Genomic DNA, 21,060 nt, shown 5'->3' on the forward strand with positions numbered 1-21,060 from the left:
ATCTCTTGGACAAATGGTCGGGATCTCATCTTCACATGCACCAGAGGATACGTCTGTCACCGAAAGCCAGAATATCGCTCCTCTGGTGGCTCCAAACTTCTCACCTACTAGAGGGCCACAGGTTTGGGATTCAGAATTGGATCCTCCTAACCACGGATGCAAGTCTCCGGGGTTGGAGAGCAGTCACCCAAGGGGAAAACTTCCAAGGAAGGTGGTCAAGTCTGGAATCCATCCTTCCGATAAACATTCTGGAACTAAGGGCCGTGTACAACGGTCATTTGCAAGCGGCACATCTTCTGAAAGATCAGACCATTCAAGTTCAGTCAGACAATGTAACAACAGTGGCCTACATCAACCGACAAGGTGAAGGTTAGAGGTAACAAAAATCATCCTCTGGGTGGAAAAGCACGCTGTGGCACTGTCAGCAATCTTCATTCCGGGAGTGGACAACTGGGAAGCGGACTACCTCAGCAGACAAGATCTCCATCCGGGAGAGTGGGGCCTCCACCCAGAGGTGTTTGCAGATGGGATAAGTCTTTGGGGCGTACCTCAAATAGACATGATGGCTTCCCACCTCAACAAGAAGCTTCGGAGGTACTGTTCCATGTCAAGAGACCCACAGGCAGTGGCGATAGATGCTATGGTAACTCCGTAGGTGTTCAAGTCAGTGTATGTGTTCCCTCCACTTCCACTCATCCCAAGGATTCTCAAACTAATAAAAAGAACAAGAGTTCAGGCGATCCTTATTGCTCCGGACTGGCCAAGACGGGCTTGGTACGCTGATCTTCTGGAGTTACTGTTGGAAGATCCGAGGCCTCTTCCTCTTCGAGAGGACCTTCTGCAACAGAGGCCGTTCGCTTATCAAGAAATACCACGGCTACGTTTGACGGCATGGAGGTTGATCGCCAGATATTAGCTAGGAAAGGAATAGCGTCTAAACATTTCCATCGAACTTGGAAAAAGTACGTGTCTTGGTGTGAATCCCAAGAAGTTTCCTGCAGTGGAATTTCAACTAGGGTGGTTTCTCCTCTTTCTGCTAGCAGGTGTGGATGTGTGCCTGAGGTTGGGCTCCATAAAAGTTTAGATTTCGGCCTTGTTCATTTTCTTCCAGAAACAATTTGCTGTCTTCCCTGTGGTTCAGACTTTCTTGAAAGCGGCTCTGCACATCCAGCCTCCCTTTGTGCCTCCTACGGCACCTTGGGATCTTCATGTGGTGCTGCAGTTCCTGCATTCGGATTGGTTCGAGCCTTTACAGGAGGTTGATGTCAAGTTTCTTTCCTGGAAGACTGTCACACTGTTGGCATTGGTATCTGCTAGACGTGTGTCAGATTTGGGGGCATTGTCCTGCAAGAGCCCCTTCTTGATTTTCCATGAAGATAGAGCTGAGCTCAGGACGAGTCAGCAATTTCTTCCAAAGGTTGTCGTCTTCTTTTCATATCAACCAACCTATTGTGGTGCCAGTAACTACTGACTCCTCAATTACTTCAAAATCTTTGGATGTTGTAAGGGCTTTGAAGATTTATGTGAAGAGAACTACTCGTAACAGAAAGTCGGACGCTCTGTGTGTCCTTTATGATCCCAACAAGGTTGGGTGGCCTGCTTCTAAGCACATGATTTCTCGCTGTAACAGGTGTACTATCCAGTATGCTTATTCTATGGCAGGCTTGCCGTGTCCAAAATGGGTGGTCTTCAGGTTGCCGAATGTTGGGATCCCGGCGCACAGTATACCGGCGCCGGAATCCCGACACCCGGCATAGCGACAACTATTCTCCCTCGTGGGGGTCCACGACCCCCCTGGAGGGAGAATAAATAGCTTGGCGAGCCCGCAAGGGGCTCATTTGCGCTCACCACGCTGTCTGTATGTTGGCGGTCGGGCTCCCGGCGCCGGTATGCTGGTCGCCGGGAGCCCGGCCACCGGCATATTATACTACATCCGTCCAAAATTCGTTAAGGCCCACTCTACTCGTAAAGTGGGTTCTTCCTGGGCGGCTGCCCGGGCTGTCTTGGCGTTACATCTTTGCCGAGCAACTACTTGGTCAGGATCGAACACATTTGCTAAGTTCTACAAGTTTGATACTTTGGCTTCTGAAGACCTTCAGTTTGGCCAATCAGTTCTGCAGGAGCCTCCGCACTCTCCCTCCTGTACTGGGAACTTTGGTACATCCCCATGGTACTAATGTGGACCCCAGCATCCTCTAGGATGCAAGAGAAAATAGGATTTTAATTACCTACCAGTAAATCCTTTTTTCGTAGTCCGCAGAGGATGCTGGGCGCCCACCCAGCGCTTCGTTTTCCTGCATTTGTTACTTAGTTAATTACTGCGTTGTTACTTGGTTAAGTGCTGCTGTTCAGCCGTTGCTGAATTGTTTCAAGCTGGTTAGATTGGATTTCTGTTTTGTGTGAGCTGGTGTGAATCTCACCACTATCTGTGTATTTCCTTCACTCGAAGTATGTCCGTCTCCTCGGGCACAGTTTCTAGACTGAGTCTGGTAGGTGGGGCATAGAGGGACGAGCCAGCCCACACTATTAAACTCTTAAAGTGCCTATGGCTACCAAGGGACTCGTCTATACTCCATGGTACTAATGTGGAACCCAGCATCCTCTACGGACTACGATAAAAGGATTTACGGCTAGGTAATTAAAATCCTATTTTACTTAATTTAATATGTCTTTCTATATTTGTCAGTAAGAAACTTTTGGCCCCCCTTGTCTTATCTCGTTTTACATTTTCCCCATTTAAAGGAAGTTATTCATCTGAGATCTGAATAGTGTACGGACCATAAATGTTTGTTTGCACTGGACTTTCCATCTGGAATACACTACGGAACTGATGATGCCAATTGTTGTTTTCCTGTGTATATGTGATTTCAAGATGAAAATGTAATCCTTGTATTTACTGTCTCTTGTGATGACTGCCCTTTTAAAACAAAATAAAGAATTTATTTAAAAAAAAAAAAAACTTTTGGCCTAGGGGTGTTGTGAAAAAAATTCTGTTGCTCTAGGGCGCCGTGATTCAAAAAAGTTTGGGAACTACTGCCCTAGTTGTTTAACGTGAGCCCTCTATGCTCCAAAGTAGCAGTGTCCCCTCAAATGGAGTCATGGAATGGATATAACTTATAAAAGAAATCATTTTAATTTGTTAAAAATAAAAAAAAATAAAAAAGTAAAATAACATTTGTTTAAATGTTTTGCAGGTTGTTCATGACCACAATAGTGATGGTAGGCAGGAATATTTATTCTTATTATTATTATAATACATTATATGCGATCTACAGTATGTAATGTATATAGTGGTTTTGGCATATTAAGGATTTTTATTGCATTTTTCTCTAACGTCCTAGTGGATGCTGGGGACTCCGAAAGGACCATGGGGAATAGCGGCTCCGCAGGAGACTGGGCACAAAAGTAAAAAGCTTTAGGACTACCTGGTGTGCACTGGCTCCTCCCCCTATGACCCTCCTCCAAGCCTCAGTTAGATTTTTGTGCCCGAACAAGACGGGTGCAGGCTAAGGGGCTCTCCTGAGCTGCTTAGTGTAAAAGTTTAAAGTAGGTTTTTTATTTTCAGTGAGACCTGCTGGCAACAGGCTCACTGCACCGAGGGACTGAGGGGAGAAGAAGCGAACTCACCTGCGTGCAGAGTGGATTGGGCTTCTTAAGCTACTGGACATTAGCTCCAGAGGGACGATCACAGGCCCAGCCATGGATGGGTCCCAGAGCCGCGCCGCCGTCCCCCTTACAGAGCCAGAAGACGGAAGAGGTCCCGAAAATCGGTGGCAGAAGACGTCCTGTCTTCAATAAGGTAGCGCACAGCACTGCAGCTGTGCGCCATTGCTCTCAGCACACTTCACACTCCGGTCACTGAGGTTGCAGGGCGCTGGGGGGGGGCGCCCTGAGACGCAATAAAAACACCTTTTTGGCAAAAAATACATCACATATAGCTCCTGGGCTATATGGATGTATTTAACCCCTGCCGATTTTTACATAAAAAAGCGGGAGAAAGGCCGCCGAAAAAGGGGCGGAGTCTATCTCCTCAGCACACTGGCGCCATTTTTTCCTCACAGCTCCGTTGGAGGAAGGCTCCCTGACTCTCCCCTGCAGTCCTGCACTACAGAAACAGGGTAAAACAAGAGAGGGGGGGCACTAAATTGGCATATAAATATATACAGCAGCTATATTAGGGAAAAACACTTATATAAGGTTATCCCTATATATATATAGCGCTCTGGTGTGTGCTGGCAAACTCTCCCTCTGTCTCCCCAAAGGGCTAGTGGGGTCCTGTCCTCTATCAGAGCATTCCCTGTGTGTGTGCTGTGTGTCGGTACGTTTTGTCGACATGTATGAGGAGGAAAATGGTGTGGAGGCGGAGCAATTGCCTGTGTTAGTGATGTCACCCCCTAGGGAGTCGACACCTGACTGGATGGTCTTATGGAAAGAATTACGTGATAGTGTCAGCACTTTACAAAAGACTGTTGACGACATGAGACAGCCGGCAAATCAGTTAATACCTGTACAGGCGTCTCAAACACCGTCAGGGGCTCTAAAGCGCCCGTTACCTCAGGTCGATACAGACACGGACACTGACTCCAGTGTCGACGGTGAGGAAACAAACGTATTTTCCAGTAGGGCCACACGTTACATGATCACGGCAATGAAGGAGGTTTTGAACATTTCTGATACTACAAGTACCACAAAAAAGGGTATTATGTGGGGTGTGAAAAAACTACCCGTAGTTTTTCCCGAATCGGATGAATTAAATGAGGTGTGTGATGAAGCGTGGGTTTCCCCCGATAAAAAACTGCTAATTTCTAAAAAGTTATTGGCATTATACCCTTTCCCGCCAGAGGTTAGGGCGCGTTGGGAAACACCCCCTAGCGTAGATAAGGCGCTCACACGCTTATCAAAACAAGTGGCGTTACCGTCCCCTGATACGGCCGCCCTCAAGGAACCAGCTGATAGGAAGCTGGAAAATATCCTTAAAAGTATATACACACATACTGGTATTATACTGCGACCAGCAATCGCCTCAGCCTGGATGTGCAGTGCTGGGGTGGCTTGGTCAGATTCCCTGACTGAGAATATTGATACCCTGGACAGGGACAATATATTATTGACTATAGAGCATTTAAAGGATGCATTTCTATATATGCGAGATGCACAGAGGGATATTTGCACTCTGGCATCAAGAGTAAGTGCGATGTCCATTTCTGCCAGAAGAGGATTATGGACGCGACAGTGGTCAGGGGATGCGGATTCCAAACGGCATATGGAAGTATTGCCGTATAAAGGGGAGGAGTTATTTGGGGTCGGTCTATCGGACCTGGTGGCCACGGCAACGGCTGGAAAATCCACCTTTTTACCCCAAGTCACCTCGCAGCAGAAAAAGATACCGTCTTTTCAGGCTCAGTCCTTTCGTCCCCATAAGGGCAAGCGGGCAAAAGGCCACTCATATCTGCCCCGGGGCAGAGGAAGGGGAAAAAGACTGCAGCAGACAGCCTCTTCCCACGAACAGAAGCCCTCCCCCGCTTCTGCCAAGTCCTCAGCATGACGCTGGGGCCTTACAAGCGGACTCAGGCACGGTGGGGGCCCGTCTCAAGAATTTCAGCGTGCAGTGGGCTCACTCGCAAGTGGACCCCTGGATCCTGCAGGTAGTATCTCAGGGGTACAAATTGGAATTCGAGACGTCTCCCCCTCGCCGGTTCCTGAAGTCTGCTTTACCAACGTCTCCCCCCGACAGGGAGGCGGTATTGGAAGCCATTCACAAGCTGTATTCCCAGCAGGTGATAATCAAGGTACCCCAGGGAAAGGGGTATTATTCCACGCTGTTTGTGGTACCGAAGCCGGACGGCTCGGTGAGACCCATTTTAAATCTGAAATCCTTGAACACTTACATAAAAAGGTTCAAGTTCAAGATGGAGTCACTCAGAGCAGTGATAGCGAACCTGGAAGAAGGGGACTATATGGTGTCTCTGGACATCAAGGATGCTTACCTCCATGTCCCAATTTGCCCTTCTCACCAAGGGTACCTCAGGTTTGTGGTACAGAACTGTCACTATCAGTTTCAGACGCTGCCGTTTGGATTGTCCACGGCACCCCGGGTCTTTACCAAGGTAATGGCCGAAATGATGATTCTTCTTCGAAGAAAAGGCGTCTTAATTATCCCTTACTTGGACGATCTCCTGATAAGGGCAAGGTCCAGAGAACAGTTAGAGGTCGGAGTAGCACTATCTCAAGTAGTACTACGACAGCACGGATGGATTCTAAATATTCCAAAATCGCAGCTGATTCCGACGACACGTCTGCTGTTCCTAGGGATGATTCTGGACACAGTACAGAAAAAGGTGTTTCTCCCGGAGGAGAAAGCCAAGGAGTTATCCGACCTAGTCAGGAACCTCCTAAGACCAGGCCAAGTGTCAGTACATCAATGCACAAGGGTCCTGGGAAAGATGGTGGCTTCTTACGAAGCGATTCCATTCGGCAGATTCCACGCAAGAACTTTTCAGTGGGATCTGCTGGACAAATGGTCCGGATCGCATCTTCAAATGCATCAGCGGATAACCCTGTCTCCAAGGACAAGGGTGTCTCTCCTGTGGTGGTTACAGAGTGCTCATCTCCTAGAGGGCCGCAGATTCGGCATTCAGGATTGGGTCCTGGTGACCACGGATGCCAGCCTGAGAGGCTGGGGAGCAGTCACACAGGGAAGAAATTTCCAGGGCTTGTGGTCAAGCATGGAAACGTCACTTCACATAAATATCCTGGAACTCAGGGCCATTTACAATGCCCTAAGTCAGGCAAGACCTCTGCTTCAGGGTCAGCCGGTGTTGATCCAGTCGGACAACATCACGGCAGTCGCCCACGTAAACAGACAGGGCGGCACAAGAAGCAGGAGGGCAATGATGGAAGTGGCAAGGATTCTTCGCTGGGCGGAGAATCATGTGATAGCACTGTCAGCAGTGTTCATTCCGGGAGTGGACAACTGGGAAGCAGACTTCCTCAGCAGACAAGATCTTCACCCGGGGGAGTGGGGACTTCACCCAGAAGTCTTCCACATGATTGTGAACCGTTGGGAAAAACCAAAGGTGGACATGATGGCGTCCCGCCTCAACAAAAAACTGGACAGATATTGCGCCAGGTCAAGGGACCCTCAGGCAATAGCTGTGGACGCTCTGGTAACAACGTGGGTGTACCAGTCAGTGTATGTGTTCCCTCCTCTTCCTCTCATACCAAAAGTACTGAGAATCATAAGAAGGAGAGGAGTAAAGACTATACTCGTGGCTCCGGATTGGCCAAGAAGGACTTGGTACCCGGAAATTCAAGAGATGCTCACGGAAGACCCGTGGCCTCTACCTCTAAGAAAGGACCTGCTCCAGCAGGGACCATGTCTGTTCCAAGACTTACCGCGGCTGCGTTTGACGGCATGGCGGTTGAACGCCGGATCCTGAAGGAAAAAGGCATTCCGGATGAAGTCATCCCTACCCTGATCAAAGCCAGGAAGGATGTAACCGTACAACATTATCACCGTATTTGGCGTAAATATGTTGCGTGGTGCGAGGCCAGGAAGGCCCCTACAGAGGAATTTCAACTGGGTCGTTTCCTGCATTTCCTGCAAACAGGACTGTCTATGGGCCTCAAATTAGGGTCCATTAAGGTTCAAATTTCGGCCCTGTCAATATTATTCCAAAAAGAACTGGCTTCTGTTCCTGAAGTTCAGACGTTTGTCAAGGGAGTACTGCATATACAGCCTCCTTTTGTGCCTCCAGTGGCACCTTGGGATCTCAATGTAGTTTTGGGATTCCTAAAATCACATTGGTTTGAACCACTCACCACTGTGGACTTAAAATATCTCACATGGAAAGTGGTAATGCTGTTAGCCCTGGCTTCAGCCAGGCGTGTCTCAGAATTGGCGGCTTTATCCTATAAAAGCCCTTACCTAATTTTTCATACGGACAGGGCAGAATTGAGGACTCGTCCTCAATTTCTCCCTAAGGTGGTTTCAGCTTTTCACTTAAACCAGCCTATTGTGGTGCCTGCGGCTACTAGTGACTTGGAGGATTCCAAGTTGCTGGACGTAGTCAGGGCCCTGAAAATATATGTTTCCAGGACGGCTGGAGTCAGAAAATCTGATTCGCTGTTTATCCTGTATGCACCCAACAAGCTGGGTGCTCCTGCTTCTAAGCAGACGATTGCTCGTTGGATTTGTAGTACAATTCAGCTTGCACATTCTGTGGCAGGCCTGCCACAGCCAAAATCTGTAAAAGCCCATTCCACACGGAAAGTGGGCTCATCTTGGGCGGCTGCCCGAGGGGTCTCGGCTTTACAACTTTGCCGAGCAGCTACATGGTCAGGGGCAAACACGTTTGCTAAATTCTACAAATTTGATACCCTGGCTGAGGAGGACCTGGAGTTCTCTCATTCGGTGCTGCAGAGTCATCCGCACTCTCCCGCCCGTTTGGGAGCTTTGGTATAATCCCCATGGTCCTTTCGGAGTTCTACAGCATCCACTAGGACGTTAGAGAAAATAAGAATTTACTTACCGATAATTCTATTTCTCATAGTCCGTAGTGGATGCTGGGCGCCCATCCCAAGTGCGGATTGTCTGCATTACTTGTACATAGTTATTGTTACAAAAATCGGGTTATTGTTGTTGTGAGCCATCTTTTCAGAGGCTCCTTCTGCCTTTAACTGGGTTCAGATCACAAGTTGTACGGTGTGATTGGTGTGGCTGGTATGAGTCTTACCCGGGATTCAAAATCCTTCCTTATTGTGTACGCTCGACCGGGCACAGTATCCTAACTGAGGCTTGGAGGAGGGTCATAGGGGGAGGAGCCAGTGCACACCAGGTAGTCCTAAAGCTTTTTACTTTTGTGCCCAGTCTCCTGCGGAGCCGCTATTCTCCATGGTCCTTTCGGAGTCCCCAGCATCCACTACGGACTATGAGAAATAGAATTATCGGTAAGTAAATTCTTATTTTTTTTTTTTAGGTCAAATCCAGGTGCTTGAACACTTTATTTCAAGAACTTGCTCTTTAGTATCAGATACAAATGTCAATACATTCATCAAACAGGAGGTAAGTATGACTTACTTTTATTTTGCAATGTTATATGTAGTTTGAGATCTGCTCTGCTATTACAACCTTATCATAAGTGTACGTGTCTTACTTGGGTAATTAAAAGAACAAATCTATTTAAACATAGAAGCATAACAGTTTAAGGGGTATATGCAATTAGCGGCGAATCGCGGCAATTTTTCGCCCGTTTTTTAATTCGACACAATTCGACCGTCGAATTCCGGCAAGTGGGTGCCGGAATTCAACATATTCAATAAAAAACGGATTCGACAGTCCCGCTGTCGAAAAACGGACGATTTGACGGATTTTGATCCGATTTTTAATAAAACTGTAAAAAACCCGGAAAAAAATTGCGTGGGGTCCCCCCTCCAAAGCATAACCAGCCTCGGGCTCTTCGAGCCGGTCCTGGTTCTAATAATCCGGGGGGAAAATGACAGGGGATCCCCCGTATTTTTAAAACCAGCACCGGGCTCTGGGCCTGGTGCTGGTTCAAAAAATACGGGGGGACAAAAAGAGTAGGGGTCCCCCGTATTTTTTACACCAGCATCGGGCTCCACTACCTGGACAGATAATGCCACAGCCGGGGGTCACTTTTATACAATCAAGGGGTCCCCCCCCAGCCACCCAAGGGCCAGGGGTGAAGCCCGAGGCTGTCCCCCCCGCCCCATCCAAGGGCTGCGGGTGGGGGGCTGATAGCCTTGAGAAAAATGAAAAAATATTGTTTTTTTCCAGTAGTACTACAAGTCCCCAGCAAGCCTCCCCCGCAAGCTGGTACTTGGAGAACCACAAGTACCAGCATGCGGGTGGAAAAACGAGCCCGCTGGTACCTGTAGTTCTACTGGAAAAAAAATACCCAAATAAAAACAGGAGACACACACCGTGATAGTAAAACTTTATTTCACACATGTCGACACATACATACTTACCTATGTTCACACGCCGACCTCTGTCCACTTTTCCAAGTAGAATCCACGTGTACCTGTGAATAAAATTATACTCACCTGATCCAGTGTCCAGATTATAATCCACGTACTTGGCAAAAAAAACAAACGAACACCCGGACCAAACGGACTGAAAGGGGTCCCATGTTTACACATGGGACCCCTTTCCACGAATGCCGGGACCCCACGTGACTCCTGTCACAGAAAGGTCCCTTCAGCCAATCAGGAAGCGCTACTTCGTGGCACTCACCTGATTGGCTGTATGCGCGTCTGCTGGCAGACAGCGCATCGCACAGCTCCCTCCATTAGTTTCAATGGTGGGAACTTTGCCGTCAGCGGTGGGGTTACCCGCGGTCAGCCGCAGACCGCGGGTGACCTCACCGCTGACCGCAAAGTTCCCACCATTGAATATAATGGAGAGTCTTTGCGATGCGCTGTCTGACAGCTCAGACGCGCATAGCCAATCAGCAGAGTGCCAGGACGTTGCGCTCGCTGATTGGCTGAAGAGACCTTTCTGTGACAGCAGTCACGGGGGGGTCTCTGCATTCGGGGAAAGGGGTCCCATGTGTAAACATGGGACCCCTTTCAGTCCGTTTGGTCCGGGTGTTCGTTTTTTTTTTTTTTGCCAAGTACGTGGATTATAATCTGGACACTGGATCAGGTGAGTATAATTTTATTCACAGGTACACGTGGATTCTACTTGGACAAGTGGACAGAGGTCGGCGTGTGAACATAGGTATGTATGTGTCGACATGTGTGAAATAAAGTTTTACTCTCACGGTGTGTGTCTCCTGTTTTTATTTGGGTATTTTTTTTTCAGTAAAACTACAGGTACCAGCGGGCCCGTTTTTCCACCCGCATGCTAGTACTTGTGGTTCTCCAAGTACCAGCTTGCGGGGGAGGCTTGCTGGGACTTGTAGTACTACTGGAAAAAACAATATTTTTTCATTTTTCTCAAGGCTATCAGCCCCCCATCCGCAGCCCTTGGATGGGGGGGGACAGCCTCGGGCTTCACCCCTGGCCCTTGGGTGGCTGGGGGGGGATCCCTTGATTGAAGGGGTCCCCACTCCCCCAGGGTACCCCGGCCAGGGGTGACTAGTTGGATATTTAATGCCACGGCCGCAGGGCGCTGTATAAAAGTGACCCCCGGCTGTGGCATTATCTGTCCAACTAGTGGAGCCCGGTGCTGGTGTAAAAAATACGGGGGACCCCTACTCTTTTTGTCCCCCGTATTTTTTTAACCAGCACCAGGCGCAGAGCCCGGTGCTGGTTTTAAAAATACGGGGGATCCCCTGTCATTTTTCCCCCCGGATTTTTAGAACCAGGACCGGCTCGAAGAGCCCTAGGCTGGTTATGCTTAGGAGGGGGGACCCCACGCAATTTTTTTTTCTGATTTTTACCATTCCATTTAAAAAATCTATATATATATATATTTTTTTTAATATATAAATAATACTTGTGCCTCCAAAATAGACAAACCAAGTACCTAATCCCTTCTAATATAAATAGATATGCTATTACCAATAAAAAAAACACCAAAAAAAAAACATGTTTTTAAAAAAATTTATTATATTCCGCCACCAAAGTGTGGCGGATTGAAAATGACGAATTTACTGTCTAAAAGCACTGTTGTCGAATTTCCAAACTTCAATTGAATATACTTTTGTCAAATTGCCGCATTTGTACCATTGCAGAAATGTCGAATTTGACAAATGTCGAATTTCAAAAAGTCTAATTTGGAAAGTACTGAATTGCATTGTCGAATTTTTTTTTTGTCGAAAATGTCCCGTTTTTCGACATTTTCGGGAATTCGACCGCAATTGCATATACCCCTATGACCTTTAATTCCATAGTTAGCTTGTTTGTTAGGGTTTGTGTTCTTTTGTTGCTTTATTTATTTTTAGATCTACAGTAAAGGTGGGTACACACTGTGCGATACGCTTCATGAGCTATATCGCAGAGTGTACTCCGTTCCCTCCCGGGGCACCCATCATTGTGCGTACACACTGAGCGAAACTGCAAATGATATCGCACAGTGATGTCACGATGCGGCTGGCCCGTACATGCAGTTTTGGTTGACATAGCCAAAATTGACCTGCATGTACGGCCGACGGGGTCATTAGCAACACCCGGGAATGCGCATTGGCCGTCGTTTACGGCATACACACACTATCGCTCAGAAGGGGGAAAATGAGTGATATTGACTAAAATATCGCAATGTGTATGCACCTTAAGTGTTAACATTAGTATTGTATTATCCAATGCTTTCTTATAGCCTTATATAGTATTCTCACTCCTTCCATGTTAAAGTGGATGCATTTAGAGAAACACAATGCACCAATAAGAGCTATTCTATTTCTCTTACGTCCTAGAGGATGCTGGAGTCTCCATAAGGACCATGGGGTATAGACGGGCTCCGCAGGAGACATGGGCACCCTAAAGACTTTAGATGGGTGTGCACTGGCTCCTACCTCTATGCCCCTCCCCCAGACCTCAGTTAGATCCTGTGCCCAGACGAGACTGGGTGCACTGCAGGGAAGCTCTACTGAGTTTCTCTGAAAAAAGACTTTTTGTTAGGTTTTTTATTTTCAGGGAGCACTGCTGGCAACAGGCTCCCTGCATCGTGGGACTGAGGGGAGAGAAGCAGACCTACTTAAATGATAGGCTCTGCTTCTTAGGCTACTGGACACCATTAGCTCCAGAGGGTCGGAACGCAGGTCTCACCCTCGTTGTTCGTCCCGGAGCCGCGCCGCTGTCCTCCTCACAGAGCCGGATGATAGAAGCCGGGTGAGTATGAGAAGATAGAAGACTTCAAAGGCGGCAGAAGACTTCTGATCTTCTATGAGGTAACGCTGCGCGCCATTGCTCCCAACACACACACACTGGCGGCACTGTATGGGTGCAGGGCGCAGGGGGGGCGCCCTGGACTGCAATTATTAACCCTCTGGGGACACTGGCATAGATATATACTGCGGAGGCAGTATATTGCAAAAAACCCCGCCAGTATAAAGATTTGAGCGGGATCGAAGCCCGCCGGTAAGGGGGCGGAGCTTGATTCCTCAGCACTAACCAGCGCCATTTTCTCCACAGCACGCTGCAGAGAAGCTGGCTCCCCGGACTCTCCCCTGCTGAACACAAGTACAGAGGGGGAAAAAGAGGGGGGGCACATTTAATTGGCGCAGTGAGTATATTTATAAAAGCGCTGTACTGACTGGGATTTTATTCCAGAGTCCGGTGGCGCTGAGTGTGTGCTGGCATACTCTCTCTCTGTCTCTCCAAAGGGCCTTATTGGGGGACTGTCTCCATATATATATATATATATATCCCTGAGTGTGTGGGGGTGTCGGTACGTGTGTGTCGGCATGTCTGAAGCGGAAGGCTCATCTAAGGAGGAGGTGGAGCAGATGATTGTGGTGTCTGTCGGCGATGCCGACACCTGATTGGCTGGATATGTGGAATGTTTTAAATGCAAATGTGTCTTTATTACATAAAAGATTGGACAAAACAGAGTCCAGAGAAAAGACAGGGAGTCAATCCATGGCTTTGACTGTATCACAGGGCACCTCCAGGGACTCAGAAACATCCCCTGTCCCAAGTAGCAGACACTGATACCGACACGGATTCTGACTCCAGTGTCGACTACGATGATGCGAGGTTACACCCAAGGGTGGCCAAAAGTATTCATTATATGATTATTGCAATAAAAGATGTTTTGCATATCACAGATGACCCCTCGGTCCCTGACACCAGGGTATGCATGTTTAAGGAAAAGAAACCTGAGGTAACCTTTCCCCCATCTCATGAGCTGAACTCGTTATTTGAAAAGGCTTGGGAAACTCCAGACAAGAAACTGCAGATTCCCAAGAGAATTCTTATGGCATATCCTTTCCCTGCACAGGACAGGTTACGGTGGGAATCCTCGCCCAGGGTGGACAAGGCTTTAACGCGCTTGTCCAAAAAGGTGGCGCTACCGTCTCCAGACATGGCGGCCCTCAAGGATCCTGCTGATCGCAGACAGGAGACTACCTTAAAATCAATTTCTCTGACGTCCTAGTGGATGCTGGGAACTCCGTAAGGACCATGGGGGATAGCGGCTCCGCAGGAGACTGGGCACAACTAAAGAAAGCTTTAGGTCACCTGGTGTGCACTGGCTCCTCCCACTATGACCCTCCTCCAAGCCTCAGTTAGATTTTGTGCCCGGCCGAGGTTGGATGCACACTAGGGGCTCTCCTGAGCTTCTAGAAAGAAAGTATAGAATTAGGTTTTTTATTTTCAGTGAGACCTGCTGGCAACAGGCTCACTGCAGCGAGGGACTAAGGGGAGAAGAAGCGAACCTGCCTGCTTGCAGCCAGCTTGGGCTTCTTAGGCTACTGGACACCATTAGCTCCAGAGGGATCGACCGCAGGCCCAGCCTTGGTGTTCGGTCCCGGAGCCGCGCCGCCGTCCCCCTTACAGAGCCAGAAGCAAGAAGAGGTCCGGAAAATCGGCGGCAGAAGACATCAGTCTTCACCAAGGTAGCGCACAGCACTGCAGCTGTGCGCCATTGCTCCTCATACACACTTCACACTCCGGTCACTGAGGGTGCAGGGCGCTTGGGGGGGGGCGCCCTGAGCAGCAATAAAAACACCTTGGCTGGCAAAAATACCACAATATATAGCCCCAGAGGCTATATATGTGGTAAATACCCCTGCCAGAATCCAGAAAAAAGCGGGAGAAAAGTCTGTGAAAAAGGGGCGGAGCTATCTCCCTCAGACACACTGGCGCCATTTTCTCTTCACAGTGCAGCTGGAAGAAAGCTCCCCAGGCTCTCCCCTGTAGTTTTCAGGCTCAAAGGGTTAAAAAGAGAGGGGGGGCACTAAATTTAGGCGCAATATTATATATACAAGCAGCTATTGGGGAAATTTCACTCAGTTATAGTGTTAATCCCCACATTATATAGCGCTCTGGTGTGTGCTGGCATACTCTCTCTCTGTCTCCCCAAAGGGCTTTGTGGGGTCCTGTCCTCAGTCAGAGCATTCCCTGTGTGTGTGCGGTGTGTCGGTACGGCTGTGTCGACATGTTCAATGAGGAGGCTTATATGGTGACGGAGCAGATGCCGATAAATGTGATATCGCCCCCTGGGGGGCCGACACCAGAGCGGATGGTTAGGTGAAAGGTATTAACCGACAGTGTCAACTCCTTACATAAAAGGGTGGATGACGTAACAGCTGTGGGACAGCCGGCTTCTCAGTCCGCGCCTGCCCAGGCGTCTCAAAGGCCATCAGGGGCTCAAAAACGCCCGCTCACTCAGATGGCAGACACAGATGTCGACACGGAGTCTGACTCCAGTGTCGACAAGGTTGAGACATATACACAATCCACTAGGAACATCCGTGACTTGATCCCGGCAATAAAAAAAAAAAATGTGTTACACATTTCTGACATTAACCCTCTAAAAATGGGTTTTTATGTTGGGGAGAAAAAGCAGGCAGTATTTTGTTCCCCCATCAGATGAATGAATGAAGTGTGTGAAAAGCGTGGGTTCCCCCCGATAAGAAACTGGTAATTTCTAAAAAGTTACTGATGGCGTACCCTTTCCCGCCAGAGGATAAGTTACGCTGGGAGATATCCCCTAGGGTGGATAAGGCGCTCACACGGTTGTCAAAAAAGGTGGCACTGCCGTTTTAGGAACGGCCACTTTGAAGGTACCTGTTGATAAAAAGCAGGAGGCTATCCTGAAGTCTGTATTTACACACTCAGGTACTAGACTGAGACCTGCAGATCGTGCTGCTGCAGCGTGGTCGGTGACCCTGTCAAACATGAGAACATATTAAAGACGTCGTCTTATATATGAGGGATGCACAGAGGGATATTTTGCCGGCTGGCATCCAAAATGAATGTAATGTCCATTCTGTCAGGAGGGTATTAGAGACCTGTCACTGGACAGGTGATGCTGACTTTAAAAGGCGCATAGAGATTCTGCCTTATAAGGGTGAGGAATTATTTGGGGATGGTCTCTGGGACCTCGTATCCACAGCAACAGCTGGGAAGAAATATTTTTACCTCAGGTTTCCTCACAGACTAAGAAAGCACTGTATTATCAGGTACAGTCCTTTCGGCTTCAGAAAAGCAAGCGGGTCAAAGGCGCTTCCTTTCTGTACAGAGACATGGGAAGAGGGAAAAAGCTGCACCAGTCAGCCTGTTCCCAGAATCAAAATTCTTCTCTCGCTTCCTCTGAGTCCACAGCATGACGCGGGGGCTCCACAGGTGTAGCCAGGTACGGTGGGGGGCCGTCTCAAAAATTTCAGCGATCAGTGGGCTCGCTCACAGGTGGATCCCTGTTTCATTCAAGTAGTATTTCAGGGGTACAAGCTGGAATTCGAGATGTCTCCCCCCCCGCCGTTTCCTCAAATATGCCTTGCCGACAACTCCCTCAGGCAGGGAGGCTGCGCTAGAGGCAATTAATAAGCTGTATTCCCAGCAGGTAATACTCAAGGTGCCCCTACTTCAACAAGGACGGGGTTACTATTCCACACGGTTTGGGGTACCGAAACCGCATGGTTCGGTGTGACCCATTTTATATTTAAAATCCTTGAACACATACATAAAAAAATTCAAGTTCAAGATGGAATCGCTCAGGGCGGTTATTGCAAGCCTGGACGAGGGGGATTACATGGGATCCCGGGACATCAAGGATGCTTACCTGCATGTCCCCATTTACCATCCTCGCCAGGAGTACCTCAGATTTGTGGTACAGGATTACCATTACCAAGTCCAGACACTGCCGTTTGGACTGTACATGGCACCGAGGGTGTTTACCAAGGTAATGGCCGAAATGATGATACTCCTTCGAAAAAAGGGAGTTTTAATTATCCCGTACTTGGACAATCTCCTTATAAGGGCAAGGTCCAAGGAGCAGTTGCTAGTCGGGGTAGCACTATTTTGGAAAGTGCTACAACAGCACGGTTGGATTCTAAACAGTCCAAAGTCACAGCTGGTTCCTACGACACGTCTACTGTTCCTGGGGATGGTTCTGGACACAGAACAGAAATAAGTGTTTCTCCCGGAGGAGAAAGCCAATGAGCTGTCATCTCTAGTCAGAGACCTCCTGAAGCCAAAACAGGTATCGGTGCATCATTGCACGCGAGTCCTGGGAAAAAATGGTAGCTTCCTACGAAGCAATCCCATTCGGCAGGTTCCATGCAAGAACTTTTCAGTGGGACCTGTTGGACAAGTGGTCCGGATCACAGCTTCAGATGCATCGGCTGATAACCCTGTCTTCAAGGACCAGGGTATCTCTACTGTGGTGGCTGCAGAGTGCCCATCTTCAAGAGGGCCGCAGGTTCGGCATACAGGACTAGGTCCTAGTGACCATGGATGCCAGCCTTTGAGGCTGGGGGGCAGTCACACAGGGAAGAAACTTCCAGGGACTTTGGTCAAGTCAGGTGACTTCCCTACACATAAATATTCTGGAACTGAGGGCCATTTACAATGCCCTGAGTCAGGCAAGGCCTCTGCTTCAAAACCAGCCGGTACTGATCCAATCAGACAACATCACGGCAGTCGCCCATGTAAACCAACGGGGCGGCACAAGAAGCAGGATGGCGATGGCAGAAGCCACAAGGATTCTCCGATGGGCGGAAAATCATGTGTTAACACTGTCAGCAGTGTTCATTCCCGGAGTGGACGACTGGGAAGCAGATCTTCTCAGCAGACACGACCTCCACCCGGGAGAGTGGGGATTTCATCCAGAAGTCTTCCAAAGGATTGTACACCATTGGGAAAGGCCACAGGTGGACATGATGGCGTCCCGCCTCAACAAAAAAGCTATAAAAGATATTGCGCCAGGTCAAGGGACCCTCAGGCGATAGATGTGGACGCTCTGGTAACACCGTGGGTGTACCAGTCGGTTTGTGTGTTCCCCCCTCTGCCTCTCATACAAAAGGTACTGAGAATAATAGGAAGGCGAGGAGTAAGAACGATACTCGTGGTTCCGGATTGGCCAAGAAGAGCTTGGTACCCAGAACTTCAAGAAATTATATCAGAGGACCCATGGCCTCTGCCGCTCAGACAGGACCTGCGGCAGCAGGGGCCCTGTCTGTTCCAAGACTTACCGCGGCTACGTTTTGACGGCATGGCGGTTGAACGCCGGATCCTAAAGGAAAAGGGCATTCCGGAGGAAGTCATTCCTACGCTGATTCAAGCCAGGAAAGATGTAACTGCAAAACATTATCACCGCATATGGCGAAAATATGTTGCTTGGTGTGAGGCCAAAAAAGGCCCCAACAGAGGAATTTCAACTAGGTCGATTTCTGCATTTCCTACAAGCAGGAGTGTCTATGGGCCTAAAATTCGGCTCCATTAAGGTACAGATCTCGGCTCTGTCGATTTTCTTCCAGAAAGAACTAGCTTCAGTGCCTGAAGTTCAGACATTGTAAAAGGAGTGCTGCATATTCAGCCCCCGGTTGTGCCTCCAGTGGCACCTTGGGTTCTCAACGTGGTGTTGAGTTTCTTAAAATCACATTGGTGTGAGCCACTAAAAACCGTGGATCTAAAATATCTCACGCGGAAAGTGGTCATGTTATTGGCCTTGGCTTCGGCCAGGCGTGTATCAGAATTGGCGGCTTTGTCATATAAAAGTCCTTATCTGATTTTCCATATGGATAGGGCAGAATTGAGGACTCGTCCCCAGTTTCTCCCTAAGGTGGTATCAGCTTTTCACTTGAACCAACTTATTGTAGTGCCTGCGGCTACTAGGGACTTGGAGGATTCCAAGTTACTGGACGTAGTCAGGGCCTTAAAAAATTATGTTTCCAGGACGGCTAGAGTCAGGAGAACTGACTCGCTGTTTATCCTGTATGACCCTGCAAACTGGGTGCTCCTGCTTCTAAGCAGACTATTGCTCGCTGGATTTGTAGCACAATTCAGCTGGCGCATTCTGCGGCTGGACTACCGCAGCCAAAATCTGTGAAATCCCATTCCACAAGGAAGGTGGGCTCATCTTGGGCAGCTGCCCGAGGGGTCTCGGCTTTCCAACTTTGCCGAGCTGCAACTTGGTCAGGGGCAAACGCGTTTGCTAAATTCTACAAAATTGATACCCTGGCTGAGGAGGACCTGGAGTTCTCTCATTCGGTGCTGCAGAGTCATCCGCACTCTCCCGCCCGTTTGGGAGCTTTGGTATAATCCCCATGGTCCTTACGGAGTTCCCAGCATCCACTAGGACGTCAGAGAAAATAAGATTTTACTCACCGGTAAATCTATTTCTCGTAGTCCGTAGTGGATGCTGGGCGCCCATCCCAAGTGCGGATTGTCTGCAATACTTGTATATAGTTATTGCCTAACTAAAGGGTTATTGTTGAGCCATCTGTTGAGAGGCTCAGTTATATTCATACTGTTAACTGGGTATAGTATCACGAGTTATACGTTGTGATTGGTGTGGCTGGTATGAGTCTTACCCGGGATTCAAAATCCTTCCTTATTATGTCAGCTCGTCCGGGCACAGTGTCCTAACTGAGGCTTGGAGGAGGGTCATAGTGGGAGGAGCCAGTGCACACCAGGTGACCTAAAGCTTTCTTTAGTTGTGCCCAGTCTCCTGCGGAGCCGCTATCCCCCATGGTCCTTACGGAGTTCCCAGCATCCACTACGGACTACGAGAAATAGATTTACCGGTGAGTAAAATCTTATTTTATACACATACGGGTGCCTTGCTCAGACTGGCAATAGCGTCGGCTTGGGTTTGTAGCGCTGTAGCAGCGTGGACAGATACCTTGTCAGCTGACATTGATACCCTAGATAGGGATACCATTTTATTGACCTTAGGTCACATTAAAGACGCAGTCCTATATATGAGAGACGCTCAGAGAGACGTTGGGCTGCTAGGTTCGAGAGCCAACGCCATGGCGATTTCTGCTAGGCGAGCCCTGTGGACCCACCAATGGACGGGTGATGCCGACTCAAAGAGACATATAGAAGTTTTGCCTTACAAGGGTGAGGTTTGATCTGGGGAAGGTCTCGCGGACCTGGTTTCCACAGCTACCGCGGGTAAATCTACTTTTTTACATTATGTTCCCCCACAGCAAAAGAAAACACCACAATATCAGATGCAGTCCTTTCGGTCGCATAAGTCCAGAAGAGGTCGGGGCTTTTCCTTCCTCGCCAGAGGTAAGAGTAGAGGGAAAAGAATGCCTGCTACGGCTAGTTCCCTGGAGCAGAAGTCCTCCCCGGCTTCTACTAAATCCACCGCATGACGCTGGGGCTCCTCTGAGGGAGTCCGCGCCGGTGGGGGCACGTCTTCGACTCTTCAGCCACGCCTGGGTTCAGTCAGACGTGAATCCTTGGGCGATGGAAATTGTATCCCAATGCTACAAGCTGGAATTCGAAGACGTGCCTCCTCGCCGATTTTTCAAATCGGCTTTACCAGCTTCTCCTCCAGAAAGGGAGATAGTTTTAGCTGCAATTCAAAAACTGTGTCAACAACAAGTGATTGTCAAGGTCCCCCTAGTGCAACAGGGGCAGGGGCTCTATTCAACCCTGTTTGTGGTCCCGAAACCGGAAGGCTCGGTCAGACCCATTCTAAATCTAAGATCCCTAAACCTGTACTTGAAAAAGTTCAAATTCAAGATGGAATCGCTCCGGGCAGTTATCTCCAGCCTGGAAGGGGGGGATTTTATGGTGTCACTAGACATAAAGGATGCATACCTTCATGTCCCCATATATCCCCCTCATCAGGCATACCTGAGATTCGCTGTACAGGACTGACATTACCAGTTTCAGACGTTGCCGTTTGGGCTTTCCACGGGCCTGAGGATTTTCACCAAGGTAATGGCGGAAATGATGGTGCTCCTGCGCAGGCAGGGAGTCACAATTATCCCGTACTTGGATGATCTCCTGATAAAAGCGAGATCGAGAGATCAATTGCAGAATTGCAGAAAAGCGTGTCGCTCTCCCTGAGAGTGCTGCAACAGCATGGCTGGATTCTAAATCTACCAAAGTCACAGTTGATTCCAACGACTCGGCTATCTTTCTTAGGCATGATTCTGGACACGGAACAAAAGAGGGTTTTTCTCCCGATGGAAA

The 21,060-nt window shown here is 48.7% G+C and overlaps 1 protein-coding gene across 9 annotated transcripts in view; it reads left to right on the forward strand.

Annotated features, from left to right (window-relative positions):
* SYCP2 (synaptonemal complex protein 2) overlaps positions 1-21,060 on the forward strand; it is a 1,046,702-nt gene that overhangs the window by 292,888 nt on the left and 732,754 nt on the right. For 7 of the 9 annotated variants that reach the window (XM_063959338.1, XM_063959341.1, XM_063959339.1 and 4 more), the window contains 2 exons: positions 3,195-3,219; positions 8,979-9,064. The exons of 1 other annotated variant lie outside the window; for it this stretch is intronic. In XM_063959338.1, the coding sequence (XP_063815408.1) occupies positions 3,195-3,219; positions 8,979-9,064 (111 nt within the window). The remainder of the gene's footprint in view (positions 1-3,194; positions 3,220-8,978; positions 9,065-21,060) is intronic. One more of the 9 variants, XM_063959345.1, reaches the window with a different exon arrangement.

Source organism: Pseudophryne corroboree, chromosome 3 (genome assembly GCF_028390025.1).
Source record: "Pseudophryne corroboree isolate aPseCor3 chromosome 3, aPseCor3.hap2, whole genome shotgun sequence".
NCBI classification, from domain to species: Eukaryota; Metazoa; Chordata; class Amphibia; order Anura; family Myobatrachidae; genus Pseudophryne; species Pseudophryne corroboree.